This window comes from Hakea prostrata, chromosome 1 (assembly GCF_041222555.1).
Source record: "Hakea prostrata isolate BN-2017 chromosome 1, UWA_Hpros_2, whole genome shotgun sequence".
Classification (NCBI taxonomy): Eukaryota; Viridiplantae; Streptophyta; class Magnoliopsida; order Proteales; family Proteaceae; genus Hakea; species Hakea prostrata.
The window spans coordinates 69,717,426-69,742,679 of record NC_142600.1 but is presented as its reverse complement, the minus strand read 5'-3'; the positions used below and the strand labels follow the sequence as shown (position 1 = coordinate 69,742,679).

The following is a 25,254-nucleotide window of genomic DNA, read 5'->3' as shown; positions in this document are numbered from 1 at the left end:
CACATGTGAGTTTAGGACTGAGAAGTCAAATTCCTTCATTGATTTCCAAGAACTGAACTCTGTTTCTGTTGGGCCTTGACCATCTCATGAATGAACATGTTTCCTGAAAATAAAAACAAAAACATTTCTGACAGTTTTCATAGCACAAAATCCTCATTCCTCAGGCACGTTGTCAAAACTCGACTACTTCCTACAAGGCATGCTCTCAAAACCAACTTTGTTGCCTCATTCCTCCAAGAAAACTCACAAAAGGACTTCTTAAACCAAGATTTTGTTCTTTACCCAAAAAAAAAAACCAAGATTTTGTGGAGTTGAGAAGCGATAAGCCACGATGATGTAGAGTGACCACTAATCACATTTTAAACAATTCAGACTAGATGTAGGGTCTACTACTGCTAAAACCAAGAATCCCTCTCAGAGCTACCAAACAACTACTATTCATATCTCATCTGTATCTCAACCATCAAAAGATAGAAAAATATGGTGACAAAAAATACGGATTCACATCTTCTGTAATTCTCTTTCCTATAATTCCCTGTAATTCCCATTTAGGATTGTGCCATGTGGCATTAAATAATCCTACGGTGACTCAATTCAAACTAAATCTGATTTATATTTAAACCCACCCATATTTTCCTCTCTCCTCTCTCTTCTCTCTTCCTGAAATTTAGGAATTATTTATAAAAATCCCTGAATCTCTGTGATCTTCTTGTCTCTCACTCTCTCGACACTTCCATGCTCACAACTCTCTCATCTCTTTTCACAAAATTGGAAAAAAGCCCTGAATTTGAACAATTCTCGATTCTCTCTCGTTAGCGATAACTTGTGGCTAAGTGATACCATGTCAAAGCAACATTTTGCCCTTGTTGAGGAAACCATCCATGGAAGAATTTTCAGGTTTGATACTCTTGAGATCACCGGGAGCTTAGATGCTTTCTCTGCCTCTCTGTAAAGATCTCCAAGTTCTAGTCAAAAAGGAAAAAATATATATAATCTCCAAGTCCTGCTCGTATAGATGTAAGTTTATTATTTTTATCATCAACAACAGATGATAAAAATAATAAACTTACATCTATACTACTAATTGCAAAGCTTTTCGTCGCCTCATTTAATTTAATCTCCAATTCAACCTCTATCCTTGCTGCAATTCCAAGGTATTCTAAATTTCGTGAGGAGAGAGAGGACAAAGCCGTGAGCATAAAAGAGAGAACTCTGCTGCAAATCCAGGGCCTTTTTCTGAATTTTGTGAAAAGAGAGGTAAGAGCCATGGACATATAAGAGAGAGGGAGACTAGAAAATGGCAAAGATTCAGGGATTTTTCTAAATTTCAAGAAGAGAGAGGAGAGAGGAAAATATGGGTGGGTTTAAATAAAAATCAGATTTAGTTTGAATTGGGTGACCGTAAGATTACTTAATGCCACATGGCACAATCCTAGATGGGAATTTTAGGAAAGGGAATTACAGAGAATGTGAATCCCAAAAAGTACCCAAGTCTTTGTGTGGAATTTCCATTACTTTCTTGAGTTTATGTTTATCAGGATGTTTCTTGCATATAAACATAATCTCCATTCAAACCATTGGCATTTAGAGACGCAGAGAAAAGGATGTAAACCAATACATAGGAGAAGACTTTCCTAGAAAAACAGGATGGGAGCTAGAATCCAAGGACCAAATTGCGGATCTTTGTATCAAGCCACAGCAACATGCATAGCCAAGAAGAGTACCTCTAGCTAAATCCTGAAGATGAATTTTGAAAACACCCAAAGATGCATCGGTCTATCCTCATAGCAAGCCAATTTATCCATCATCTGGTCCTGTCTGGTGGGTATCTCAAACCCTACTTTAGCAGACATGCAATACATTAGATAATTCACAAAGGGAGATACAGTATTACTAAGGCTGGCATTTTGGGACATGTAAGGCTCACATGGGCTAACTATCCTGTTGGTAACACCACCAAGTGCCTGGAACCCTACTCTCCACTTGTTCAACGAAGCCACTGTCCTCTCTCGCCAAATCAACCTTGGCCTCTTCACAGGCAAACTTTGAGCTCTGTCCATGTCAGTTATTGCAATTGCTGGTGTTAGCTCAAACAGCAACAAGAACAACTCCAACAAAGCCATCGGGAAATACAACGGCCAAGATGGAAGTGTAAAAAGAAAATTGCCGTACGCCATGCACAAAGCTCCTGCTTTTAGCAAGGTTTTGGGAAGGGATCAGATGTCCACAGCTTTACCCTGTTTTCCTGGACTTTTAAGCATGATCAAGCATCCAACAAATGATGCACCAAGCACAACCTTCAAGATCATCAAAATCAAAACTATAGAAAAACCAAAAAGGAGACAAGGCAATTAATTTATATATATGCAGATCAGGATAACTGCATTCAGAAAGGGCGAGGTTTCAGCCCAAGGCTACATAAAATCAAGTATTGATTGCCATTGTGGCTGCTTATATCAATTCCTGGATAAAACAAATGGATAGCAACCACGATTCTAGGGATTGCAAGGGGGATTAAAAAGCTCAAAAAACAGTTCACAAATTTGTTATTGCAGAATAACCCTTTCATCATCTTTTGAATCTTTGTGATTTCCCCTTTTTCCAACTTGAAAAGTAACACGTTGATAGCTCACTGCAGGTAAACTTTCCATTGATCCAGCATAGCTGATTATATAATCAAACGGTCCAAATCCATACCCAAGAAGGAAGGCCTCCTGTCCAATGAACTGCTTTTGTACTGAATGGATGACTACGTATCCACTGTCACTGACATATCCAAGTAGTGTCACTGAATGGGTTCTACCTTGGCATGGCCCATCCAATACCACCCCAATGGTTTGATGATTTCCAGATGAGTACCTGCTCTCAGGTAACAGCCCAGAACACCATATAACCTAAACACAACCCCTAGGGTTGGATAGCCAGAATAATTAGTTTGCATGCTCTGCCAAGATCTAAATAGATTCAATGATCCTAATGGCTAGTCTGAATCTTGTAGTGTGAAGTTTATTCCTAGAAAGGCAAACGGCATATCTGACCTTCTAGCTTGGAAGGCCTCTTCTCAGGGTAGTGAGAAGATTTGGCCAAATTCCACTACTTGGATCCATGAGCTCTTAGATTCCCATTCTGTAACTTGCCCCTTAGTTTCCCCTGTTTCTGAGGAATGAAAGTCTAATATACCACACCAAAAGGGGGGGGGGGGGAGGAAATTCAACATTATAAGGAGGTTTTTGTGTTCAAGTTTTTGCCTTTCACTTTTCTCCCTGTTGGTGAGGGATAGGGTTTGGGGGTTGTTTCTCCACACTAGAAATTTTCATGGACATTGCCAAAAAACATCACATGATCATTTCTATGCATTTCTTCAAATTTTGAATGATCCTAGGGAGCTTGTCATGCAGAATCATCTAGGATTAAATAGCACTCTGAGACCCTGACTCCTAAACAACATATCACCATGGTTAAGCTAGCTATATCAACCGATTATGTGAAGTGCAAATAGCATAGACACCCCATGTTAAGTTTCATAAGCACAGACACCCTAGAGTTGGAATTGTATTGGACACATTAGACCAGTCCATTACTGATATCCATTAAACCATCATTTTATTTTTATTTTTTTCCAATTCCAAAATAACCCTCAATTGGATGCAAGGTTACCCTAATACCCTAGAACTTAAATCCATTGAAAACCTCAAGTCATTTTCTTCTCCCTGGGCACTTCAAAGCACCTGAAAGGAAAATTAGTTCTAGGGTTTCTGTATGAAATGAAGTATGCTCCTACTACTACCAGTCCTCCTTATTACAAAACATTTTCTTTCCTCTGGCTCCAAGCCGCTTTATCATGCATATACTTTCCTAAATTGCTCTTCTTCGTGAGAGAACAATTATAATCACTTTGGTTATGGTATACTGCAGGACCATGCTGAACAAAGAAAATTGGGTGATGAACAGCAAGATCTGCAAGGTCTATCCATGCTCTCCTCTAGCATGAACCTGAAACTACCCTGTCCTCTATCCCCAAACAACAAAACACATTCAAAGATTCCTCCCACGCAGAAATTTGAACTCCTCGCCACTGATTCTCTTTCTCAACCCATCGTGAAGCAGTTAAAATTCCTTCTTGAGCGGCAACAGCAAAATCTTTGAATCTTTGAATCTTTGTCCCCATACCTCAATGACAAGGATCCCCGTGACCAAAAACACCATCCCCTCCGGCACTTCGATGGTCATGGCTGCTACTTGGCCAGAACAGAGTAAATTGAGTCAGACCAAACCCAGCTATCGATCAGTCCCAGGGGCTTCAGATTTCTCATCCTCCTTGTCCTCACCCACCACAGGAAACTCCAGTTGTCATCATTGAAGCAGTGGGAATGCAAATAATAAGAGCTAAAAAGGTTTAGTGATGTGAGTTACCTCTGGAGAAGAAAACCCCAAATCATATCTTTCAGCAAGCACAACCCTCCCTCTAATTTCAGCTAATATAGCATCATATCTATTCAGGTTTGCAAACACGTGAAGAAAGTTCAAACATTTATCCCCAACATTGGGAAAATACCTTTTTATTACAGTGCACACCATTTCTTCATGTGAAAAACCTCCGTCTAATTTAAGCTAATATAGTATCATATCTACCCAAGTCTAAACACGTGAAAGAGGATAAACTTTATTTCGAACATCAGGACATACCTTTTTATTGCAATGCAAACAATTTCTTCGTGTCACAATACCAGTTCTCCATTAAGACCTTCAATAAACCTGTGCTCATCAAGAGGAAGAGTACTCTTTGTATACCCCCAATAAAATCTACATTTTCAAATATTTTTTTCTTTCCATCAATAGCCCCTCCTGCCACTCATATCCACTTCTCAGAAATGCATCAAAGGTGACAAATGCACTAGTCCTATGCTTCACAACAAACACTAGTTTCCCCATGAAAAGGAAGGACACCTCCACCAAAGCCCCAACTTACTAATCATTATTAGTTGAGAAAGGAAGATATTAAGCCCCTCCACAATATCATGTTTCTCTATATGTTAAACTGATATCCACTTCTTTCCTACCCATTTTAGAACTTTTGGGTAACCGAAAGGCCACACATGACAATCCTGTGACATTCTCAATGATGTGGGAGAATAACATCTGAATTACCCATCCACCATCATAAAGAAGTTGATCCACAGGTATCATGGCTGAACCTTTCACAAAATTAGGTATTCTTCAATGGGGCTAGGAAAATTCAATAGGTGGAGGGGAGACACAAGTAACAATACCATATACTTGTTGAACTATAATCCACAAGCTACTTGATGGTATGCTTCAGGATATCAATCTTGCTTCCCAACTCGCTCCCTCAGAGAACTCAGTTGGGTGCAAGCTCTGGCTGACCTGCATTTTCCTTTTTTCCCCGCCATGTCGATTGGCCATCTAGGTGGGTATTTTATAGGGACTGGTTCTGAAACTTGGTACAAAACCTTTCATTGTCTTTTGACCATAATGTAATGTCTTTCAAGTCTCAATTAGAGTTTGGTTTCAACCACAGGTTGGAACTACTACAATGAACTATAAGTCTAAAAAACACTATTTCACACATAATTTAGTCGTCAAAAGTAATCAAATCATACATTTCATGGAGACCAGCTTCAATAAACACTAGAAATGTTCAAATTACGATAAACTAGTATACCGAAAGTACTGAGTACATCAGTCTACATTTTGAAACAAGCAATTCTGTGCATACATTAACCAAGGAATTCTGTGTATATTTTTGAAAGAATTCGGCGCATAGACCAAGTAGGCTTCCTATGCCACTTTATTGCTAGATTTATTGTAGATGTGTGCTAAATACAGTAGCAATGCAATGCATGAGCAAGACCAACAAATTTCCCAGCAGAAATCAACCGAAAGTACAAAGATGTAAACTTCCAGCAGCGAAACACACAAACTCGATCCGAGTTCTAGCAAGATATCTCATCTCTGATCAAGTTGAGGGACCATTATATGTAGAGTTGAACCAAATCCAGCCAAACCAAGATCTTGACCAAGTTATCATAGTTAGTGACTTGCATACCATCTTGACTCACCTTCTCAAAAATATCTCACTAAGATAACTTGCAACTTCTCAAATTAAGCTTGATGCAGAACACAGAAGAGGAAAAATATCTGGTTCCTTATATAACCAATTTATTCCCTACCAAGCCTGGTACATAATAGGATTCCTTGTAATTTTACTTATCTTTTTATGGAACTTTCGACAGGGTAGATACACAGGAATCTTATTTCAGTTCCTTATTTGAGTAGTTTCATAATTTCATAATTTGTTCTGGATTCCAAATGACATAATTTCTTTTCATGAGATATCCTTTCAATATGTTGGAGAATTTAGTTGAATATGAAATAGAAAATAGGTTTCAAGTATTACTGTCAGACCCTAATATCTGTTTGATCTCTCTCCGCACCTTTTTTCCTTTCTTCCTAATACCTTCGGGTTGACATTCCTACACTACGGTACCTACACCGTTGAATCTCAACTCCCAAAAATCAAGCCCTGTTGTGATGAGAAGCTATAAGTTTCAGGTCTGCTTTGCTGATCTCCACCAAGTCCAGTTTCAGATCTTTGTGCAAAATCTCATGCTTATTCACCAAAATTAAATTGAGGAATCCATTGAGTTCTGAGTAACAATCTCCACCTAAAACATCAAACCCACTGGAAATTCAGGAAGGAGAAATCTGTTTCGAACAAGCCTTCCCTGCAGTTGGATCTGTTTGCAGAAGGTTGAAGAAGGCTCAATCACGAATTATTTCTAATCATTATTTATCCTTGTTTCCAAAATTGCTCCTCCCTTATTTTATGCTCTTTTTCCATAGTGTATAAGATGGTGTGACAGTTTCTAAACCGCTTTCAAGTGTATTCCTAAACAGGCAATGTGGAACGAAACACGAAGAAAAAGAGGCAAAAATTACTGCTGACATGAGCAATATCACAGACTGTATTTTGCATTCATGAGAAAGTACTAAGAGATTCTACAGGGCTGAAGACAAGATCATGTGAAGAAATTTTTTTTTTTTTTTTTTGGGGGGGGGGGGGGTTGTGTGGGGAGGAGCCAATTGTCTGTGGAAAATTATGAATTTATTTAGTTTATTTATATATCAGTACCTTTCCTAGTTTTTGTGTGTTTTTGTACGTGTGTGCGCCCCAAGGAGAGTTGAATTCATCAAATATGAATCTGTTGTGACGTGGTCTTTTAGAGCTATTTGGTTTACCTGTAATTCTGTTATGTTGTAAAGGCCTCCTAGTAATTCCTTCCTCTTATTATTACTAAAAGTGGAACATGGTTGTCCTCTCCCAAAAGAAAAGTCGTTATTTTCCGTATTCTCTCTCTTGTCCTCTCTATTTCTACACGGTACCAAAGTGCAAACTTCTCTTGGGACTCTTACCCTAGACCTTAACAATTGGCCACTGCCATCTCACTCCTCCTCTGCTTTACTTTTCAACCTCCAACACCTCCCTTTCCATCTGTAACCGTCTTTCTTTCTTTTTTCCTCCCACGAAAGCCTTTCCAGGGTACCAGGTGATGTAACCCAGATCAAGGGCCGATCTTCAGGATCTCTTTTAAAGAACCAGCAGTAATTAGGGTTTAATTTTGTTGTTCTAGGTCTGATTTCAGTCAAATTTTAATGGACAGCAGCTGTAGGAGATCAATTAAGTGCTGCAGGTTAGCCTATTTGACTTCCAAACTTTGGTCTAGAGTTAGGAAGGGTCTAGGGCTAACTGGGAAGGCTATTTAGGGTTTGGCCAGGCTGGGAATAGGTGGGAGATTGAAAGAATTAAATCTGCTTCAACAGATTTGAAATTCCAGATTTAATTCTCAATGCCCAGGGTTTTCAAAATTGGGATTTTATGGTTTTCTAAGGTTTCTAAGTTAGGGTTAAGGTTAAGGTCAAAGGTCAAGAAGGGTCTAGGAAGGATGATCCCGATAGGGTTTAAAGGTTGGATGACTGGTTTGAGAGTTATGGTTGAAACTCAAAAGTAGGGTTAGGTTTTTAGGATTTTGAAAATCTTGGACAGCAAAGGAATTAGGGTTAGGCAAGGGTTTGGGTTGGTCCAATTGCACTGAATTGGGAAGGAAAGTCACTAGGGTCAAGGGAATGATGTTCCTAAAGTTTGGGACAAATCTAACAGATAGATTGCTATAGACCTGATCTTGAATTTTAGGTCTAAGAAAAGAAAAAGTCCGAAAATTCCAAAAAAAAATCTAGAAAAATAAAATGGATGTAGGGGGGTTAGGGTTTAGGGTAAGAACTAAAGTTAGGGGAGGGGAAGGGTTGGGTGAGCCCTAGGGGATGGACTTACTTGTAGGAGAAGGGGATATTTGATTAATTGCAGGAATATTATGCTCCTCTATGGCTGCCGCAGACTTTGGAGAAGAGACAATCTGTAATTGCAGAAAAAGTATTAGAGTTCTTTACATGGCACCCACTATTATTGGGGTGAAACTAGTGACCGCCCACTATATGCTGTAAATTACATGGCACCCACTTGAAAAATTACAAGTTACCCACGGCTAAGTTTTTCTGTTAAATGACGTGTAAAATTACCTAAATGCCCTTACCCCCATTTAAGTCATTTAAAATGATCTCACCCAACCATTAAGTGGTCCCTTCACCAATCTTCTACCTACATCTCTCTCTCTCTAATCGAAGCAACTGCATTGTTCTTTCAGAAGAAAGCAACAGCAACTGATGCACGTTTGATCGAAAGTGCCCCTGCTATGCACTATGCCTTGTCTCAACACTATCAACACCAAATGTGAACCCTAACCAGGAAGAACCTACCGGCAATGGAGAAGAAAACAGATGTAACCCCCGACCATTGAGTCTGCATATCTGATTCCTGTCCCCCATGTTTTTGGGCATTTGAATCAAGTCCTACAAGGGGGACCACCATCCAACCAATCACCGATTGAAACCCTTCCATCAACTTACACCGCCATGAGTCAAACATAATTGGCTTCTCTGCATTTCTACGATTCTACTCCCACTAAGAATTTTTTTTGGCTTTGCTCAACTTAACTAATCGAATTTTTTGCCCAGCTTTTATTTTTTAACAAACGAATAATTCTCGAATCCAAACTTGAATTCAAATTTTAATTTGTCCGCCTTTTTACCACTTATTTGATCAAACCATTAAATCAATTCATTGAATTATTCCAAATAATTCTCAAATGCTAAACAAATAACTATGCCCACGACTCCAAGTCTTCCCTCAATGCACTTCTTTATTCAATTCATCAAAACTGTCTTGTTACATGGTACGAGGGGCTACTTATAGCCTTGTTGCATGTAACAAGGGGCTACTTAGAGCCTTGGTTGCATTGAAGGAAACTAACTAGGATCAACAAAGGAAACCTACTTGAATTAAAATTCCCTAGTACAATTAGACTTGACTTCCAAATTAGGAATAGGACTCTAAAGTTAAGAGTTCCTAAAAAATACAACTTGCAAAATAAGATATCAACTTTAAGAAGGAATCCTACGTGAAAAATGGATTCCAACTAGGACTCCTACTCAATCAAGGACTCCAACCAACTAACCAACTGGAAAAGAGTAGATCCTTGCTCCTAAAAGCATTCTAGATTTTTCTGGAGCATCCTGGAACCCAAATGAGGTAGGGAAATGACCAAATTACTCTTCATAAGGTTCGGCCACTCCTTGGGTACATCAATAGAGGCCTGTTTTGGGCTCAAATTATGAGGGGCCCTATGGTTGCCGATCCTAGTTACATCACTAGGTCTTCCTTCACCTCACTGGGCTCTCAAATCTCCTCAAAGAATAATGTGAGATTCCTTGCCACGAAAAGTTAATCTCTAGCAAGGTTTGAGATCAGTTTTCTCAGGGCTTAGGGGTTTCTACCTTCTTAAGGCTTTTTAGGTCTTGATTTTGTTTTTGTCAATTGGATAAACTTTCTATAGGTTTGTGCTTACCCTAAGAATTCGATGTTGTTGCACATCATATATGAGTTGTTATGGCTCAAGGGCCTTTTATAAGATCTTGTTGTTAGGTCCAGTTCTCCTATAATAATGTATTGTGGCAGCAAATTTGCCAATAGTATTGCCCAAGACCTAGTTGGGCATATTAAAACAAAGCATGTGGAATTTGATTGCCATTTCATCAAAGAGAAGCTTCATCAAGGACTCATTTATATCCTATTTGTTTAGTTTTGTGAACAGTTGGCTGATGTCTACATCAAAAAGTAACATAGTATTGTATTTGAATAATCAAAACAGCAGCCAAACAAGATCTTTCACAGGAATCAAATTTAGATTGCACAGACTTGAGAATGAGATAGAATTCAGATGTGAAGCAAAGGTAAAACCTGGAGAGAATAGCTCTACAAAGTAGGGGCAGAATTTTGAACTAGATTAGGGTTAGGCTGAAGTGTAGAACCCCATTATGACATAAGAAGGATACTCTAGTATCTGATATCAAGTAGATGGTAGATCTGAGTGTTAAATGAAACAGAAAATGATCACTAAAGTAGGCTTGGTAATAGACAAGAAAGTGAGGGAACAATATAAGGCAATTGACGAAACAATGATAACCAAAAAATAAATAAAACAACACGTCGGATTCACACCACAAGGTGGATTAATAGGATCAAACACCAACCTACCTTGATCAAACACAAGGTTTCTCCATAGAGAAGCAAGCCTAACAATGTAACATTGATTTCAAAATGATGAGTGAGTTGCACCCTCTTACATTAGTTCTTTTATATAGCCATTCTATAATACATAAACATTAAATATACCATCCAACCACTGGCTAACATCCACCTAATAATTACTCAACCACTTCCTAACTCTTGACAAAGGAAAACTCCTTTGACAATGTGTTCTTTTATTTTCAAAGTACAACCCCTTTTATTGATTTTTTTAAGAACTAAACTTGGGCCTAAGTCTAGCCCATAAATATCAAAATATGTGGGTTGGCTTTAACCCACCAAATAGTCCTAGCCCATGAAAGCCATGGGCTGATTTGGGTTATACCATTGTGACCCATTGGGCTTCTTTTTTCTGGCATATGTCTTCAGCTCTGCATCAAAGGGCATGTGAGTATGTGACATCCATACACCAACTTGTGGGGAATGTTGTAACACAAGGTTCCAGAGTTCTTTGGGTTTACTAGTGATACTGTAATGTTATAAAGGCCTAGTTGTAGTTTCCTATTTCTCTCATCAGCCATAAAACATGGCTGTGCTCTCTCAAGATAGATACAAGTTGTTATTTTCCCATTCTCTCTTGTTGGACAGAATCTCTTTGTATCAGTAGCTACAAGAATTTGCATGAAATATGAAGATGACAAAATAATATTGTTAAGGATTGCATGTAAGAACACAAAGAGGTTGAGAAAACATTACCTGGTAGATGAGAATGTTGAAGAATGAAAACTAACTGCATGTATCTAACTATGCCTCATTCAGGATAAGAACCTAACAAGATGGCAGTGCAAAGATTCCCAGTATAAAAATATGATGGCTATATCACGACCAGAGTAGCAACTACCTGCACGGCTGCCAGTATCTAACTATGCTTCATAAAAAGCAACACAACCAGAATGGCTTCCATAATGATTAGATGCTGCAAATCAATCTAAGCAAGCAGCAGAAGTTGTTTGCTAGAAATGCTACTGAACTGAACCTGAAATGCTGATTCCACAGCCATGTAGGTGTATAACTGCCTTCTGGTGGCATAGATGTGTAGCAAAAGCCAAATTACACAAATAAGAGACACACTAACATAAGTACTTCAGAGACCCAATAAGGATAAAAGTCATATGGACTGTCAGAAGAACCAAGCCTAACATATCAAAATTCTACAACATGGTAAAAAAATGTTAATGAAGCCTGTGCAGGAAGCCAAACAGGGGGGGTACTCCACACAGTAACCCAACAATAAAGATGCCAAAGCATGTATGGTAGGTCACAATCTTCATTGTACAGAATTTACAATCCCACAACCAACTAATGGTCTTCGCTTAAGCTATAACTATGCTGAAGTGGCCAAATCAAGTACTCTAATTTACACAATCTCCTCATGTCTGAATCCACTATCTCCACAATCTGTACTAGGATCCAAACTGCAAGGTGAATCAAACCACTTAGAATTATCTGGGTAGAAGCTGTCTACCTGTATACCAACAAGACTAGCATCGATTGTACCATCATGCCTGATGGGCTTAATCAACTTAGAATCCTCACAATCAAGGATGCTCTTATCATCAAAATCACCACAAGCATCTTTCAACCACTTATCAGATTTACAATTATCCGTCATCATCAATTTCCTACTCCTACAGTCTGTTCTGATTCGATCCCAAGATGCTACATCTCCGAGTGTCTGCTCAAAACTGTCATCATCCTCGTCAATGAGTTCAGTGTCTTTACCATCTACATATAACCCACCGTGCTGATGGTCATCCCAATGTGCCAGCTCATGCTCTGCCACCAAAATATCATCAGCCTGCTGCTTATCGTGTAGTAATCCAACAGGCCCAGATGCATCCTCCCCTAGACTCCTAATCCTACTCACAATATCTGACAATTCTCTAGAAAATGATCCCAACAGCTCCTGCGGGGTTTTTAAAATTTTCCCTTCAAGCAGTCCAATTTCAGCCCTAAGTTCCTGAATCTGGTGCAAAACTGTAAACTGCAAATCACCATCTTCCTTACTCAAAAGGGAAAAGGCATCCGTATCTTCATTCATTCCATAAACAGTATCCTGATCCATCAAGAATCCACCTTTATGCCCAACAACCCTATGTATGATCCTTGCGTTCCCGTCCAACGGTCCAGGTTCATGGCCAGAATGCACAGCATACAACTTGAACACAGCCACCCCTTCTTCCTGATACACAAATGTCTTGTCCTTCTCATTATAGTTGGCAATTGGAACAATTGCCCTGATCCGGAAACCACAACCGCACCGTTTCGACGCATAAGGCTCCCTCTTCAAAATCCTAGATTTCTTCGCCGCAGGCTCCCCAGCACGATGACACGCATAATCCTTAACCTCCGCCATGAAAGGTTTGTACCTGATATACTTCTGGCGAATACAGAGAACAACCTTGTGCTTCGCCGCCAGCTGCTGAAGACGGTGAGGAACCTCCTTGGCAGGGACATCGAAGGACTCCGTGTACTCAAATCTGCGTCGTTTAGTTCTAGGAGCAGAACCGGACGCGTCGGAGCACACGGGACAGGATGTAACACAAACCCTAATAAAGGACTCGGGAATTCCATAGAATTTGGCACCTACAGTCCAAACTTGTTTGATTCGCTCAATGGTCTCCTTAAGCCCTAAATGCTTAAGATCCGCATCACCATGGAAGCTCGTAACGATGTCTTGCCACTGATTAACATGGGATACATACTGCTGAGAATTATTCTTGAAAAACAATACCTCATGGCCGTGAGCGTCGATTTGAGCGTTGAGCTTGTCCTGGATACGCTTCCAGGCCGTAAGATAAGCGGTATCCTCGTTACGGTCCTTCCAGACAGAGCGCCAGCTCTTCAGGACCGGCCGAGGGGTGGCGCGGCGGATCTCTTCGGGCGTAGCAAGGCGGCGCTCTAGAATGCACCGGACCATCAGAGCATGGGAGTCGCGGTTGAATGTGTAAAACTGAGAAGAAATATGAGGCTCGGGGTTGATGTAGACAGGGGCACGCTGATGTACGCTTGAGGGAACGGCACCGGCAGTTGCAGAAGAGGCGACGGTGGTGGAGTGGTGGTGGGTGTCGTCTGCATCGGAGGAGGAGCTAGGGCTTGGTGAGTCGTCGCGTTTGTCTTCATCTTCTTCTTCGTCGTCTTCATCTCTGAAAAGCATAATTTCGGGCAATAAAGGGAGAGAAAACGGTTCTTGTTGGTGAAGTTGAGACGGCGATGACGACGGAAATGGTGGTTGCGGTTGCAATTCCTCCGGTTGCTCCATGATTTGGTGGAAGTAGAAGTGGTGGTGCTGAGCCTGAGGGTGCTAGGGGCGGAGATCCTGTGTTTCGCTGGGGCTCATGAGAGAATCTATGGTGATGATTAAAGACTGACATCGGACAAATTTTATTGGTTTTCCTTTCCACTCTTTTCTGAGCGAGCACCTTCCTCGTGTCACTTTGCCAGGAAGCAGAAACTCACAAATAGTGACAAAAAAAAGAAGGGGAAACTCACAAGCAAAGACCTCTCCAACCAACCTGCCCCTTCACAGTGTGGTGCGGATGGATTGAGGGGACAAAGGTGGGTGGGGAGGATCTGGAATCGTGTGAGAAGAATAAACTGAGTAGAGAGGAAGGTAAGCCAGGTGGAGAAGATCTAAGACACAGAGTTGGCTGTGTTGGTTGAACTTTTGCACGAGCATGTGTATATCCATACCCTCTCTCATTTTATGTCTGTAAGTCAAATTCCATTTGACCTCTTTTTATGGTCGAAGAAAACTTTTGACCTCAAACAAGCTAGCTTTTCTTTTTTTTTTTTTTTTTTTTTTTGGTAAGCCTTGAATTATCACGTGCAAACCGTAATGTATGACTTGTTATTAACTATTAAGATATTTTTTTTTTTTTTTTGGTAAACAGACTTTTCATTGAATTATCACGTGACACCGAGCTGAAACATCAAAACTCAGCAGGAGTGGTAAAGGCCAAATAATCAATCCGGACAATGACTTGGCCACCAAGAGTTATTAACTGATTTAATCGCCTAGGAAAGACACAATTACAATTCAAAATGGGAGAACAGATGTATATCAGCATTGGAGCCATATCCCTATTTCTACTCCTGTGGTTTTTTGAGGACATTGATGTACTTTTGCAATCAGCTTCAGATTGCTATGCCTTCACCTAAGGTAAGAACATATATGACGAAGCAAGCTTACCGATTGAATCTTGTAGGTCGGAGTTGCAAGATCACCTCACCATTAGAGTTACGCAGTACAAAGCCCAAACCCATGTTGTCCCATTGTTCGGCAAATGACGCATCACGGCCCGGGTGGGGCCCCCCGGGCGGGGGGGGGGGCATTGTTTGGAGATGTATTCTTATTATGTTTTTGGCTTTCTTAAGACTCAAAGACTCATTTTAATGGTAGGATGGTTAGTATTGTTTTTCTATACAATAGCTTAATTACTAAAAAGACTAAAATTACTTATGTCTTCCTCAATGTTAAGTATGATTTTTGGAAATGTATTCTTATTATTTTGAATTTCAAAAAAAGACTACCTCTTACCCAAAAAAAGGCTACCTAATTTATTTTTGTCTAAAAAAAATAACTTCATTGATAATGCCAAATTAGATAGTAAATAAATGAAAACCTAATGGAAGTGGGAACTTCCTAAAATTAATAACATCAAATTGGAAAGTGTTATGGATGTTTGCCTCAGACCTATGGGCCCAGGTGAACCAACCAAACCAATGCTTTGGTTCGATCCTGGTTCATTAAACCCTGGTTTGCTAGCCTCGAATGGTACTTATCCCGAGGCACTTCTCAAACAGAAAAGCTTACTGAGAAGAACATCTTCTAGTGACAGCCAATTGTCCCAAGAAGTTTCTTGGCTGACCTCTCAGCAAGCACCCAACAAGCCACTTCTCAGATAAAGTAATATTGTCAGAGGACTCTGTGCATATCTCTCAAACGTTAATCGTCGCATTAAATTCAGCATTCAATGCACTTTTAAATGCAAATTGACAATCAGGAGGTTTTTCATTCGCCCACCACTTACTCGAGTACCACATCCTAGCGTTTCGTTTGCCAAAAGGTGGGCTTGTAGTCACATCTATATCAGAGGTGATCTGATTTTCTTATTCGGTAGAATTATGTACAGTTGTAAAAGCTTCTTGGGGAAGATTGGGACTTAGCTTATTGATCAAGACATGTCCCCCAAACAATCACCACCCTCCTTTCGAAATCCCTGGATCTAATGGTTGTGCAACATTTTCACTATCACTAAAGTATGAGGAGAATAAATATGCAAATACTCTAGACAAAAGGTAGGTCCAAAAAGAACATCAATTCTGGTTCATAACTCTCCGACGAACAACCTAAGAAGACATTATCTTCATCTTCAGATAGCATTTACTTTTTCTTGTGAGGATTCATGTTCAACGAGATTTGACTTAATCATTAGAGGTGGCTTCTTGTCCCTAAAGGTGGTCCACTCTCACTTTCCTTGTTTCCTTCAGGACCCAATAACCAAGTTCACTCCTTGAACGAACCAGGTGGAGCGAAGTCACATTTTGGAACAACGGAAAGTAAATAACAAAAATTTGAAAATAACACAAAATCAAAAAGTAAATATAAAAAAGCTAAAAATAATGAGCTACCAAATTAGGGTTAATTTTTTCCTAATTACTATGGTAATAATGTAATTTAATATAAAGTATAAATAAGTAGAATAAAACCTTAGGGTTATTTTGGGATTTTTGAATAAATAAAAGTTGTCACATCATCACTTAACTAACGGGAGTAAGTGGACAACAATAATTACAAGTAAATTCTAAGGTTGGATTAGCAATTTCAAAAAATATAGGAGATAAAGTAGTAATTAAGTTGTAATATAGGGGGACAACAGTACTTATCCCTTTAATGTTTTATTTTTCGGATCTTATTAGATTTTTCTTAAATAAAGTTTAACAGGCTGTTGTTCTTGTTTCTTAGTTTAGTTTTTGGCGAAATTTAATGTGATTAATCACAGTAAACTCTCTGCAGTTTACTTCTCAGAATGCAGGTTCTGTAATGAGCCCCACAGAATCAGTGTTCCCATCAAATACCTCCAGGTAATCGCCAATGCGGTTACCTTGAATTAAGTTGCAATTCTAAAGAATGTTTGGGCCACATCATAATTAGGAGAAGTTAAAAGCTTTAATATTTATTTATTTAATTAAATGAAATCCAACAAAGAGGAAATGCTTTTTATTGTAATCAATGAGCATATATAAATGCAAACCAATATTTTGACTTGATCAGATCAAGAAAAAATTCCTAATGGTTCTATAAGTTGGGCCTCCCCATGGTGGTGAGAGAAACACCACATCTCCCTAATGAAGTTCAAACAAATAAGACAAGAAAAAAGTGGGGCATTCTTTATTTTCAAGGCTGCAGCACCATCCATCACATATGACTCTCAAAGCATCATTTAGTATAGCTATCGTTTTCATCACCGAAACTAAAAGTGAATAGAATCAACTTTAAAGTACAATATACTCTTAGTTTTCTACATCATGTTTCCTCATTTCTGGTGCCTTTTACTAATTTTATCCCCTTATTTTTCTTTGCCAAAGCCTTAACATTATATGAGAAGGAAATAAGAGGACTGATGGAGCATAGTCTCATTACTTAGAGTTATTCTAAACAGTTTCGGTAGGCGACTTGAACTTACAGTGTGAAGAAGTGGTGATTTTAACTTTGTGCGACAAAAAATGTATTTTAGGCCCTGCAAAATATAAAATATTTTATTATTACTAAAATCCACCAACAAATTGGAGATGCATGAAAGAAGCATAAGCAAGTCGAAAAACAACAACGATGTACCTACTCTTGGAACCCCTTCCGTTTGAAAACTCGAGATTTTTTCCCGATGAAAAAGAATGATGAAGAAGCAGAAGCAAGTCGTGGAAGAACAACGATCTATATGCTCTTGGAACCCCTTTCGTTCGAAAACCCAGAGATTTCCCTATTGTCATTAAAACCCACCGTTGTTCGAAAAAAGTTTATAGAGTTTTGTCTTTGACTGCACCGTTAATCTGCAAAGTTATCTACTTTTATAGTCAGAGATTTCACCCTAATCCCATAAATTTACAAATTCACATAAGGCAAAAAAGTGAATCTCTGAATTTCACGAATCCACGGACTCACTCCAACCAAACTGGCATAAATCTCCCATTTATGAATCTAGAGATTTGAAATCTCCTGATTCAAGTAACCAAACGGACCCTAAAAACATGAAAATGGAATGCAAGAAGGGTCCCACAAAGGACACAAGTGGGGTCCACCTCCTCCACCTCACAATTCTATCCTTAGTAGGCAATCGTTCTTTAAAAGCTAACCCACTCACGAATGAGAGACTTGGTTGAAAATAGCCAATAGGCCAGCTCAAGAGACCTTAGTAGCTAGAGTCCAAATGGCTTCCCAAGCATAACGCAAAGTATCCACCCCAGTTTGAGTTGGCATCCACACCAGCATATCATGAGCAAGCCTGCGATTCAGCCTTGTAGTAGAAATCATGTACCACCTAGACCTGATGACCAAATCTGAAGTAAGATTGACCCAATCAGAAGCATCACCTAGTAGAGAGTCAACAGTAGTAGTGTTTGACTTATGAAGAGCTTTCACCACCAAAACCCCTTCTCTAACGAAGGGACTCCCTTACATCCATGGGTGAAACCAAAACGACTTATCATTCCCATCCTTCAGTTGGTAACACATGATTGTGCACACATCACGAAGCTTAAGAATAACACTAAAGGTATAGGAACAATAAGTCAACTGTAGTGTAAACCATAGGATATAAGGACTAAAAGGACAACCTTGTCGGAACCTCCATAAGGGATTATCTTGTTAGTAAGTTGGTTAGGATGGAAAAGTATTTTGGCAGTTTGAGATATTGTTAAAAAAGGGCCTCTTGAGATGCATAGGTAATGGTCTATCAACACATATATCGGGATCCATGGATCCCAAATACCATCTCATTTCCGATATCCCTCTAGAGATCCCCCTCCTTTGGGTTCCATCTTGGTAAATGAACTTATAGATTGGGACAGGAAGATTTGGAAAATCCCTCTAATAAATTCCCCATTCACTCAAGATGAAGAACGGCTATACTTTCTTTCCCAATCTTTTCTCTTGAAGTTGATGATGCATGGGTCTGGAAAGAGACTAAGAATTGGAGGTTTAATGTCAAGTTAGCCTATTATGTAGCTTTGTCTACCCAAACTTTCCCACAACAATCTCATGCCTCCACATCTTCAACTGTTAATTTGGGAAGAATTTGGAAAACAGACACTATTAATATTTCCCAAAAATTAGAACATTTCTATGGAGAGCAGCCCATGATGGAATTCCAACTCAAAAATCCTTGTTTAAAAGAAACAGTAGTCTTTCTCCAATTTGTTTGTCCTGTATGACACAAGTGGAAAGTATTCCAAATGTTCTCTTTCATTGTGATCATGCTAAGAGTCATTGGATGGCCTCACCTTTGAGAATTGACACCAATGAATTTTCGGGCAACTCCCTATATGACTGGCTGGACTTTAATAGACTTTCATTCTGAAACCAAAGGGATATTTTGTATAGCTAGCATGGGTAGTATTTTATGTTGGATTATATGGCATGCCCAAAATGATTTTCTATTAAAGGGTAAATGTCTTTCTTTATCTAATTCTATGCTGTGGTTTGACAGGCTCTTAAGTGAAGTTCAATTCCTTTAGCATGAAGTTAATTTGCAAGATCTTCCAGACCATCAGAGTACATTGGTGGGGGACACCTGTTAGCCACGTTGCAGCTTCAAAGTCTACTCGGATGCGGCGTGTATACATGTTAGCAGGAGTTATACCATTTGGGATGCAGCTGTTCTTTCTGTGATGGCAAAAATATCATTTTCCTTAGGGTTTTCAGTGCTTATTATGGAACTTGAAGCACTTAAAAATGTTGTACTTTCGGTTATTTCTCTTCATATTTAGCTGGTTGTGTTCGTTCAAGAGATATTAAGGCTTTCTGCTAGTTTGCAATTTGTTAGTCTTCGGTTTATCAACTGACCTAGTAATTCTCAAGCTGATATTTTAGCCCGTGGTGCAAAAAATGTTCATGCAGTCTCCACTTGTTGTTCTGTAAACACTTTTATTGGCATCTCTAGCATCAGTCTAGAGAGATTAATATAAGTTTTATGTTGATTTAGAAGGGGTAAAAAGATCTTTCAGCATAAGTATAACGAAAGATTTGCTCAAATAAGTTTTCTTGGCCACTTTCATAATGTGGTACATATGGCGGGCTATGAATGAGTTGGTTTTTAACAATGTTCGTTGGTCTCCAAAAGAAGTTTTGAGGCTTGCTAGTAATGCTTTTGAGGAGCTTTCTATAGTCGCTATCATGTCTAAAAATTCTTGCTTTGTTGTTTTTTTTTTTCCTTGACAGGAGCTTTCTATATGGGGAGGGGAATATTACTAATATAGGTGCCGCCAAATGGGTGCAAACCCAGGATCTCCCCAGAAGAGATTGAGCTTTTAGCCACTCTACCAACCCATCATTAGGAGGTTGCTTTGTTTCTATAATGATCGATTGTGAGGAAATGACGACATAGCTAGATAGATACCGCCAAAGAAGGGTTTTGTTAAGCTGAACTGAGATGAGGCCTAAATAGAATACTTCAATAGAGGGACAAGAGTTGTTAGAAGAAATAAAAAAGGCAGGATGCATTTCAACGGTATTTCTTGTAGTTTAGCATTGCTTAGGACGCTTTAGTTCGCTTGGACTTAGCTCGTAAAAAGGATTCCGCAGGTATTTAGAGGTGGATAACGATGGATCCACATCCTCTATAATTCCTTTTCCTACAATTCCCTATAATTTCCTCTTAAGATTGTGCCATGTGGCATTTAAGTAATCCAACAGACCCAATTTAAACTAAAATTTAATTTTATTTAAACCCACCCATAAATTTGAATTTGATTTAAACTCTAGTTTATTGGGTGACTGTTGAATTACTTAAATGCCAAATGACACAATCATAAGAGGGAATTGAGGGAAAAGAATTACATATCTTCATACTATGGTTCAATTGAAAACTTCCCATTCAGCTAAGGTGTTGGTTATAAACTTATTTTAGATGATTATCTTTGGCTGAAGTAGTAATTTGATCAACGATCTTTTTCTTATGCTCCTACACCTGCTATAATTCAATAGTAGATTATTTATCCAGGTTGACTTTTTTTCCATGAATCTCCCAATTGAATAGCTTCCTAGTCTTAGACCCGTTCAACAAAATCAAATAGTTGTTTGCGAGGCATCTGAGCTGTTCATGTTTTAATGGAACTGGCTTCGAAGATGAAATGTCTGCAGCTATCATTCCCGATCCCTTACTTCCAAAATCATCCGTATGGTTTGTATTTTTCTGGGATATATGTATACAACCCTTGAAATTTACTACGAAGACTGTACGTATATATTATTAACCTTGAAACTAATGATTTTCCTTTCCAAACTCGACTGAGACTCCTTGAAATTTTCTTCCAGAAAACCCGTATCACAATCTATATGAAACTAGAAGTAGGGAATAATGCCACCAAGAAAGTTTTATCGTGCTATCCGGTTCAGGCCAAACTACCCAGTTGCTTAATGATATCTTAACACAAAAACTGGCCGTTAGCCACAGGTTGATTGGTGTGCACTGTGCAGCCATTCCAATCGGCATCAGCCATACTTCAATAGACATGCGAAAGAAAAGGAAGGTTTGACGAACCTTTGCATATCAGCATATGTGAAATGGATGCGTACTTACATTCAAAAGTCTGGTGAACCATGACAGGCAATCCCTGACGGAGAGGAAAATATTTGGGTTGGGAAGGCATCTCTCCTTGGTATCTGGAATTAGTTGAGAAAATTGAAATTTATATTCAAGATGGGGTGGTGGCGCAGTTGGCTAGCGCGTAGGTCTCATAGCTAAAGAGTGATCCTGAGGTCGAGAGTTCGAGCCTCTCTCACCCCATGTTTTAATTTTTGGTTGTATGAATCCTGAAATGATTCAAAAATTAATTATTTTGTTAGTCTCAAATCTATCAAAGTTCATAGAGTTCGAGAATTGGCCTCAAATCTATCGAAGTTCATAGAGTTCCGCTTACTCCACCTGAATCCGCAAATTTTATTAGTTTTATACTAGGGTATAATCCATGAATTTCATCTAATAGCCAAGAATTAATGAATTAATTCATGCTTTTAGGAAAAAAAAAAAAAAATGAAATCCCCGGATTGGGCCTAAGTTCTTGAGTCGGGATCATCTTTGAGCTCCCGGAGGGCTTTCTAACCACAAAAACACAGTGGGGCCCATAGGTAAAAAATAGAATACTTCAAAGGTACCTCAAAAATTCTTCTTGTGATTGGGAGGAAATGATAACATAGCTAGATGGTTACAGCCAAAGGAGGGTTTTGTTAAGCTGAACTGTGATGAGGCCTAAATAGAATACTTCAATAGAGGGACAAGAGTTGTTTGTAGAAATTAAAAAAAGCAGGCTGCATTTCAATGGTGTTTCTTGTAGTTTAGCATTGCTTAGGAGGCTCTATCTCTCAAATCAGGTTTGGACTTAGGTCGTAAAAAGGATTCAGCTGGTATTTGGAGGTGGATAAGGATTGCCTTGAACTTCATACTATGGTTCAATCAGAAATTTCCCATTCAGCTGAAGTGTTGGTTATTTTAGATGATTATCTTTGGCTGAAGTAGTTATTTGATCGACATTCTTTTTCTTATGTTACTACACTTGCTATAATTCAATAGTAGATTCTTTATCTAGGTTGATTTTTTCGATGAATCTCCCAATTGAATAGCATTTGTCGAATCCTTGGCTTTTACAACTCTTTAGAGTAGATATTGATCTACGAGTCATAAGTCCCGTGCAAAAGAGGAGGGTTGGTGTATTAGGTCAACAACTAGTACCCATAAAAAAAGCAGCAGCCAAACCCTTTTATCAGGAATTCAGGAATGCTATTCAGTTCGGATAAGGCTTAATGTTATGTTTGTTGTAGTTGATCTTTCACCATTTCCATACGGCAACTGGAACTACCTTTGGATTATGGGACCAACACCATACGGATGGAGGGAAGTCCACTCCATGCCAGTGGTTAAATTTCAATTGGAAGAATCTGGATTCTCATCTACAAGCTAGCTCAAAGACTTCTTGATACTACCACAATTGCAAAGTATCAAGCATATACATGCTAAAGCCTCTCAACTTCTGGGGCAGTTATTTTGAGCATATGGATCATGATTACCTACTGCTAATATATCATACTTTAACTAAGTTTTTTGAACTTCTCCAATATACATCTCTTTGACAGTTCCGAGAATCTCATATGAAATTTAGATATTTCAAACTACTTTATTTCCTAACCCTTGTTTTAATGCTCAACCTGTAGATCTAGATGCCATGGCCGGAGAGGAAATGACTTCAATCCATATAGTTACAGACATAACTAAGAAGAAAATTTGACTAGCGTTAGCATTTCCCCAGAAAAAGATATTTCAACAACATTAATGCTAACAAGTTCTTCCTCAGGGTAGATATGGAGAAAGTCAGGTGTAGTTTTCATGAATATCATGGAAATATCTAGAGAAAGAAATTTTGCAGCTTTGACAAACATGATAAAACCAGGCCTAGATGAGTTGCTCTAGATTTAGTAACGGGGTTGAAAGAACTATCAGGAATCTGGTGGCCGGAATCTTCCACATGGCAAGTATTTGGAGACAAACTCTTCTGCCAATGCTGATAAATCGCCATTGTTATGAACTTGATCAGTTTGGATCCTATAGTTTGCCATTCCGAATACCTCTTGTACCTGCATGGGATTCAGAAACGCTGAAACACCAGAAGCGGGTATTGAGTTGTCTGATAAAAGATGGAAACTTGCACAGCCAGAAGATTGATTAACTGGAGATACAGGCACTTGTGGGAGCTCCAATGTTGAGAGATGGGCTTGAATAAAAGCTAGCTCCGCCTGCAAATTCTCCACCTACACAGTTCCAGAATCCAGCTTCTCTTGATTAGTGAAGCAGCATGTATTAAAGCTAAGACAAACTAGGTTTCCGTTAGCAAGAACCCACATTTTACTGGTGAGAGAGGGAAAAACGGCATTGGCTGTGAGCTCTATTTGAGCTAGACAGGTTTTATTTATGGTGTTTGTATTACAAAAGAAGGATGAATAATACAAGAAAAGAAAGATAAAGTGAAACTAGGGTTACGAAGATTAAAATGGATTGTATATTAGAGTTGTGCATCTTGAAACATCATCGTGTAGAACTAGCAATCTGACTGAAAGAAACAAGTTTTTTCAGTAAAACAAAGAAAAAACAAGATTCATATAGAAGGACCTTATAGTCCTGAAATCAGTGAATATTTTAAATCATGACCGTTGAAATACTGGGGACTACAGTTCAGACTTCCATTCTGGAGACCTGTGAAACGTTGGATCTATCTAAGATAGTCAGATTATTTTTTCTCCCTCGAGTTGATAAAACACACGCAAATGTCAAAGTCTATAGACATTTAAAATATTTCTTGAGTTCCAAAGTTTACTTGCTTACTCCGGCAAGCAAAAGACAGTCTCGCACAAGAGAGACTAGTTGGCGACCCACCACGGCCGCCGTTAACGGTGGTGACCTTCATTCAACCACCACCACCACCACCACCCAACCCTAAAGACGTGAAAGATTAGAAAGATTTGAAATTTTAAAAAACCACTAACAGAGAAATATATATATGTACCTGTTGTTGAAGAGCAAGGATGTATCCTACACAGCCATAGACAGGATCTTTCAGTCGAGCCATGGCTTCGTAACAGATGGTTAGAGAAGCATCGAGACGCTCGTGAACAGGTAAACGTAGGAGGAGCTTGGAAACGTTGCTAGCACCAAACACTTTGTGCACCGCTGCAAAGTGGGAAGCACCTTGTTCTGAGCTGAAGTAGGGTGCAAAGATACAACCCTTAACACATTTCCGGCGTAAGAACTTGCAGGCACCACAAGGCCCGCAACCATCATTACTACTCTTGCTCATCTCTCTCTCTTTTTGTCTCCCTTGCAGATTCTGCTAAAGGCTAACAAAATCTGCTTTCTACACACAATGATGATGCACTCATCTCAGTGGGGTCTTGTTCCTGATCTGGGGTATTTAGAGAGGAAAAAGAAGGGAGAGAAGAGGTTGTGCTTGGGGTATTTGTTGATTAATATAATGAGGAAAGTGAGGTTAGCTCTGGTGGGGTTATTTGAAGGGACTAGTTTACAATTGGATGAATCAAACTTTAAAGCCACGGCAGGGCCTGGGAGACACCCTTGCAGCTGCTTGCGTGAAGCAAACATAAATGCGCCGATGCGATGGTAGCGAAGAAGCAGATCCCCAAGCCCTTAGCCTCTCAGCTTCCAACTGCCGTTCTTCTGACCGCGTGCGGCCCCCACGTGGAACAAACATCCCTTACTCTGGTCTGCGCCTCTGACTTGTCTCTTGTCATCTCAAATTTCCTCCTTCAG

The 25,254-nt window shown here is 39.3% G+C and overlaps 2 protein-coding genes and 1 non-coding gene across 4 annotated transcripts; 1 reads left to right on the top strand and 2 right to left on the bottom strand.

Moving 5' to 3' along the window:
- Positions 1–7,065: 7,065 nt before the first annotated feature.
- Positions 7,066–14,204, bottom strand: LOC149029657 (uncharacterized). The gene has a single exon (XM_089141995.1). It carries the CDS (start codon positions 13,980–13,982, stop codon positions 12,078–12,080), a length of 1,905 nt encoding a protein of 634 aa, XP_088998121.1. The 5' UTR covers positions 13,983–14,204; the 3' UTR covers positions 7,066–12,077.
- A 7,437-nt stretch (positions 14,205–21,641) lies between these two features.
- Positions 21,642–21,726, top strand: TRNAM-CAU (transfer RNA methionine (anticodon CAU)). The gene is given in 2 exon segments: positions 21,642–21,679; positions 21,691–21,726. It is a non-coding gene; the product is annotated as a tRNA-Met (tRNA).
- A 1,526-nt stretch (positions 21,727–23,252) lies between these two features.
- LOC149029655 (LOB domain-containing protein 19-like) lies at positions 23,253–24,921 on the bottom strand. Of its 2 annotated transcripts, XM_089151234.1 has the most exons (3): positions 24,494–24,921; positions 23,661–23,741; positions 23,253–23,567 (listed from the first exon to the last, which is right to left on the bottom strand). In XM_089151234.1, exons 1-3 carry the CDS (start codon positions 24,782–24,784, stop codon positions 23,430–23,432), a joined length of 510 nt encoding a protein of 169 aa, XP_089007360.1. In that variant the 5' UTR covers positions 24,785–24,921; the 3' UTR covers positions 23,253–23,429. The 2 variants fall into 2 exon arrangements, with proteins under 2 accessions (XP_089007360.1, XP_089007351.1); XM_089151225.1 differs by having other exon boundaries at positions 23,259–23,741.
- Positions 24,922–25,254: the final 333 nt, after the last annotated feature.

Bases quoted from the DNA above. Each gene is read 5' to 3' on its own strand.
- LOC149029655 (XM_089151225.1), bottom strand. From the start codon at position 24,784: ATGAGCAAGAGTAGTAATGATGGTTGCGGGCCTTGTGGTGCCTGCAAG. The intron at 23,742-24,493 runs GTACATATATAT...GGAACTGTGTAG, and splicing joins TCCTTGCTCTTCAACAACAG to GTGGAGAATTTGCAGGCGGA.
- LOC149029657 (XM_089141995.1), bottom strand. From the start codon at position 13,982: ATGGAGCAACCGGAGGAATTGCAACCGCAACCACCATTTCCGTCGTCA.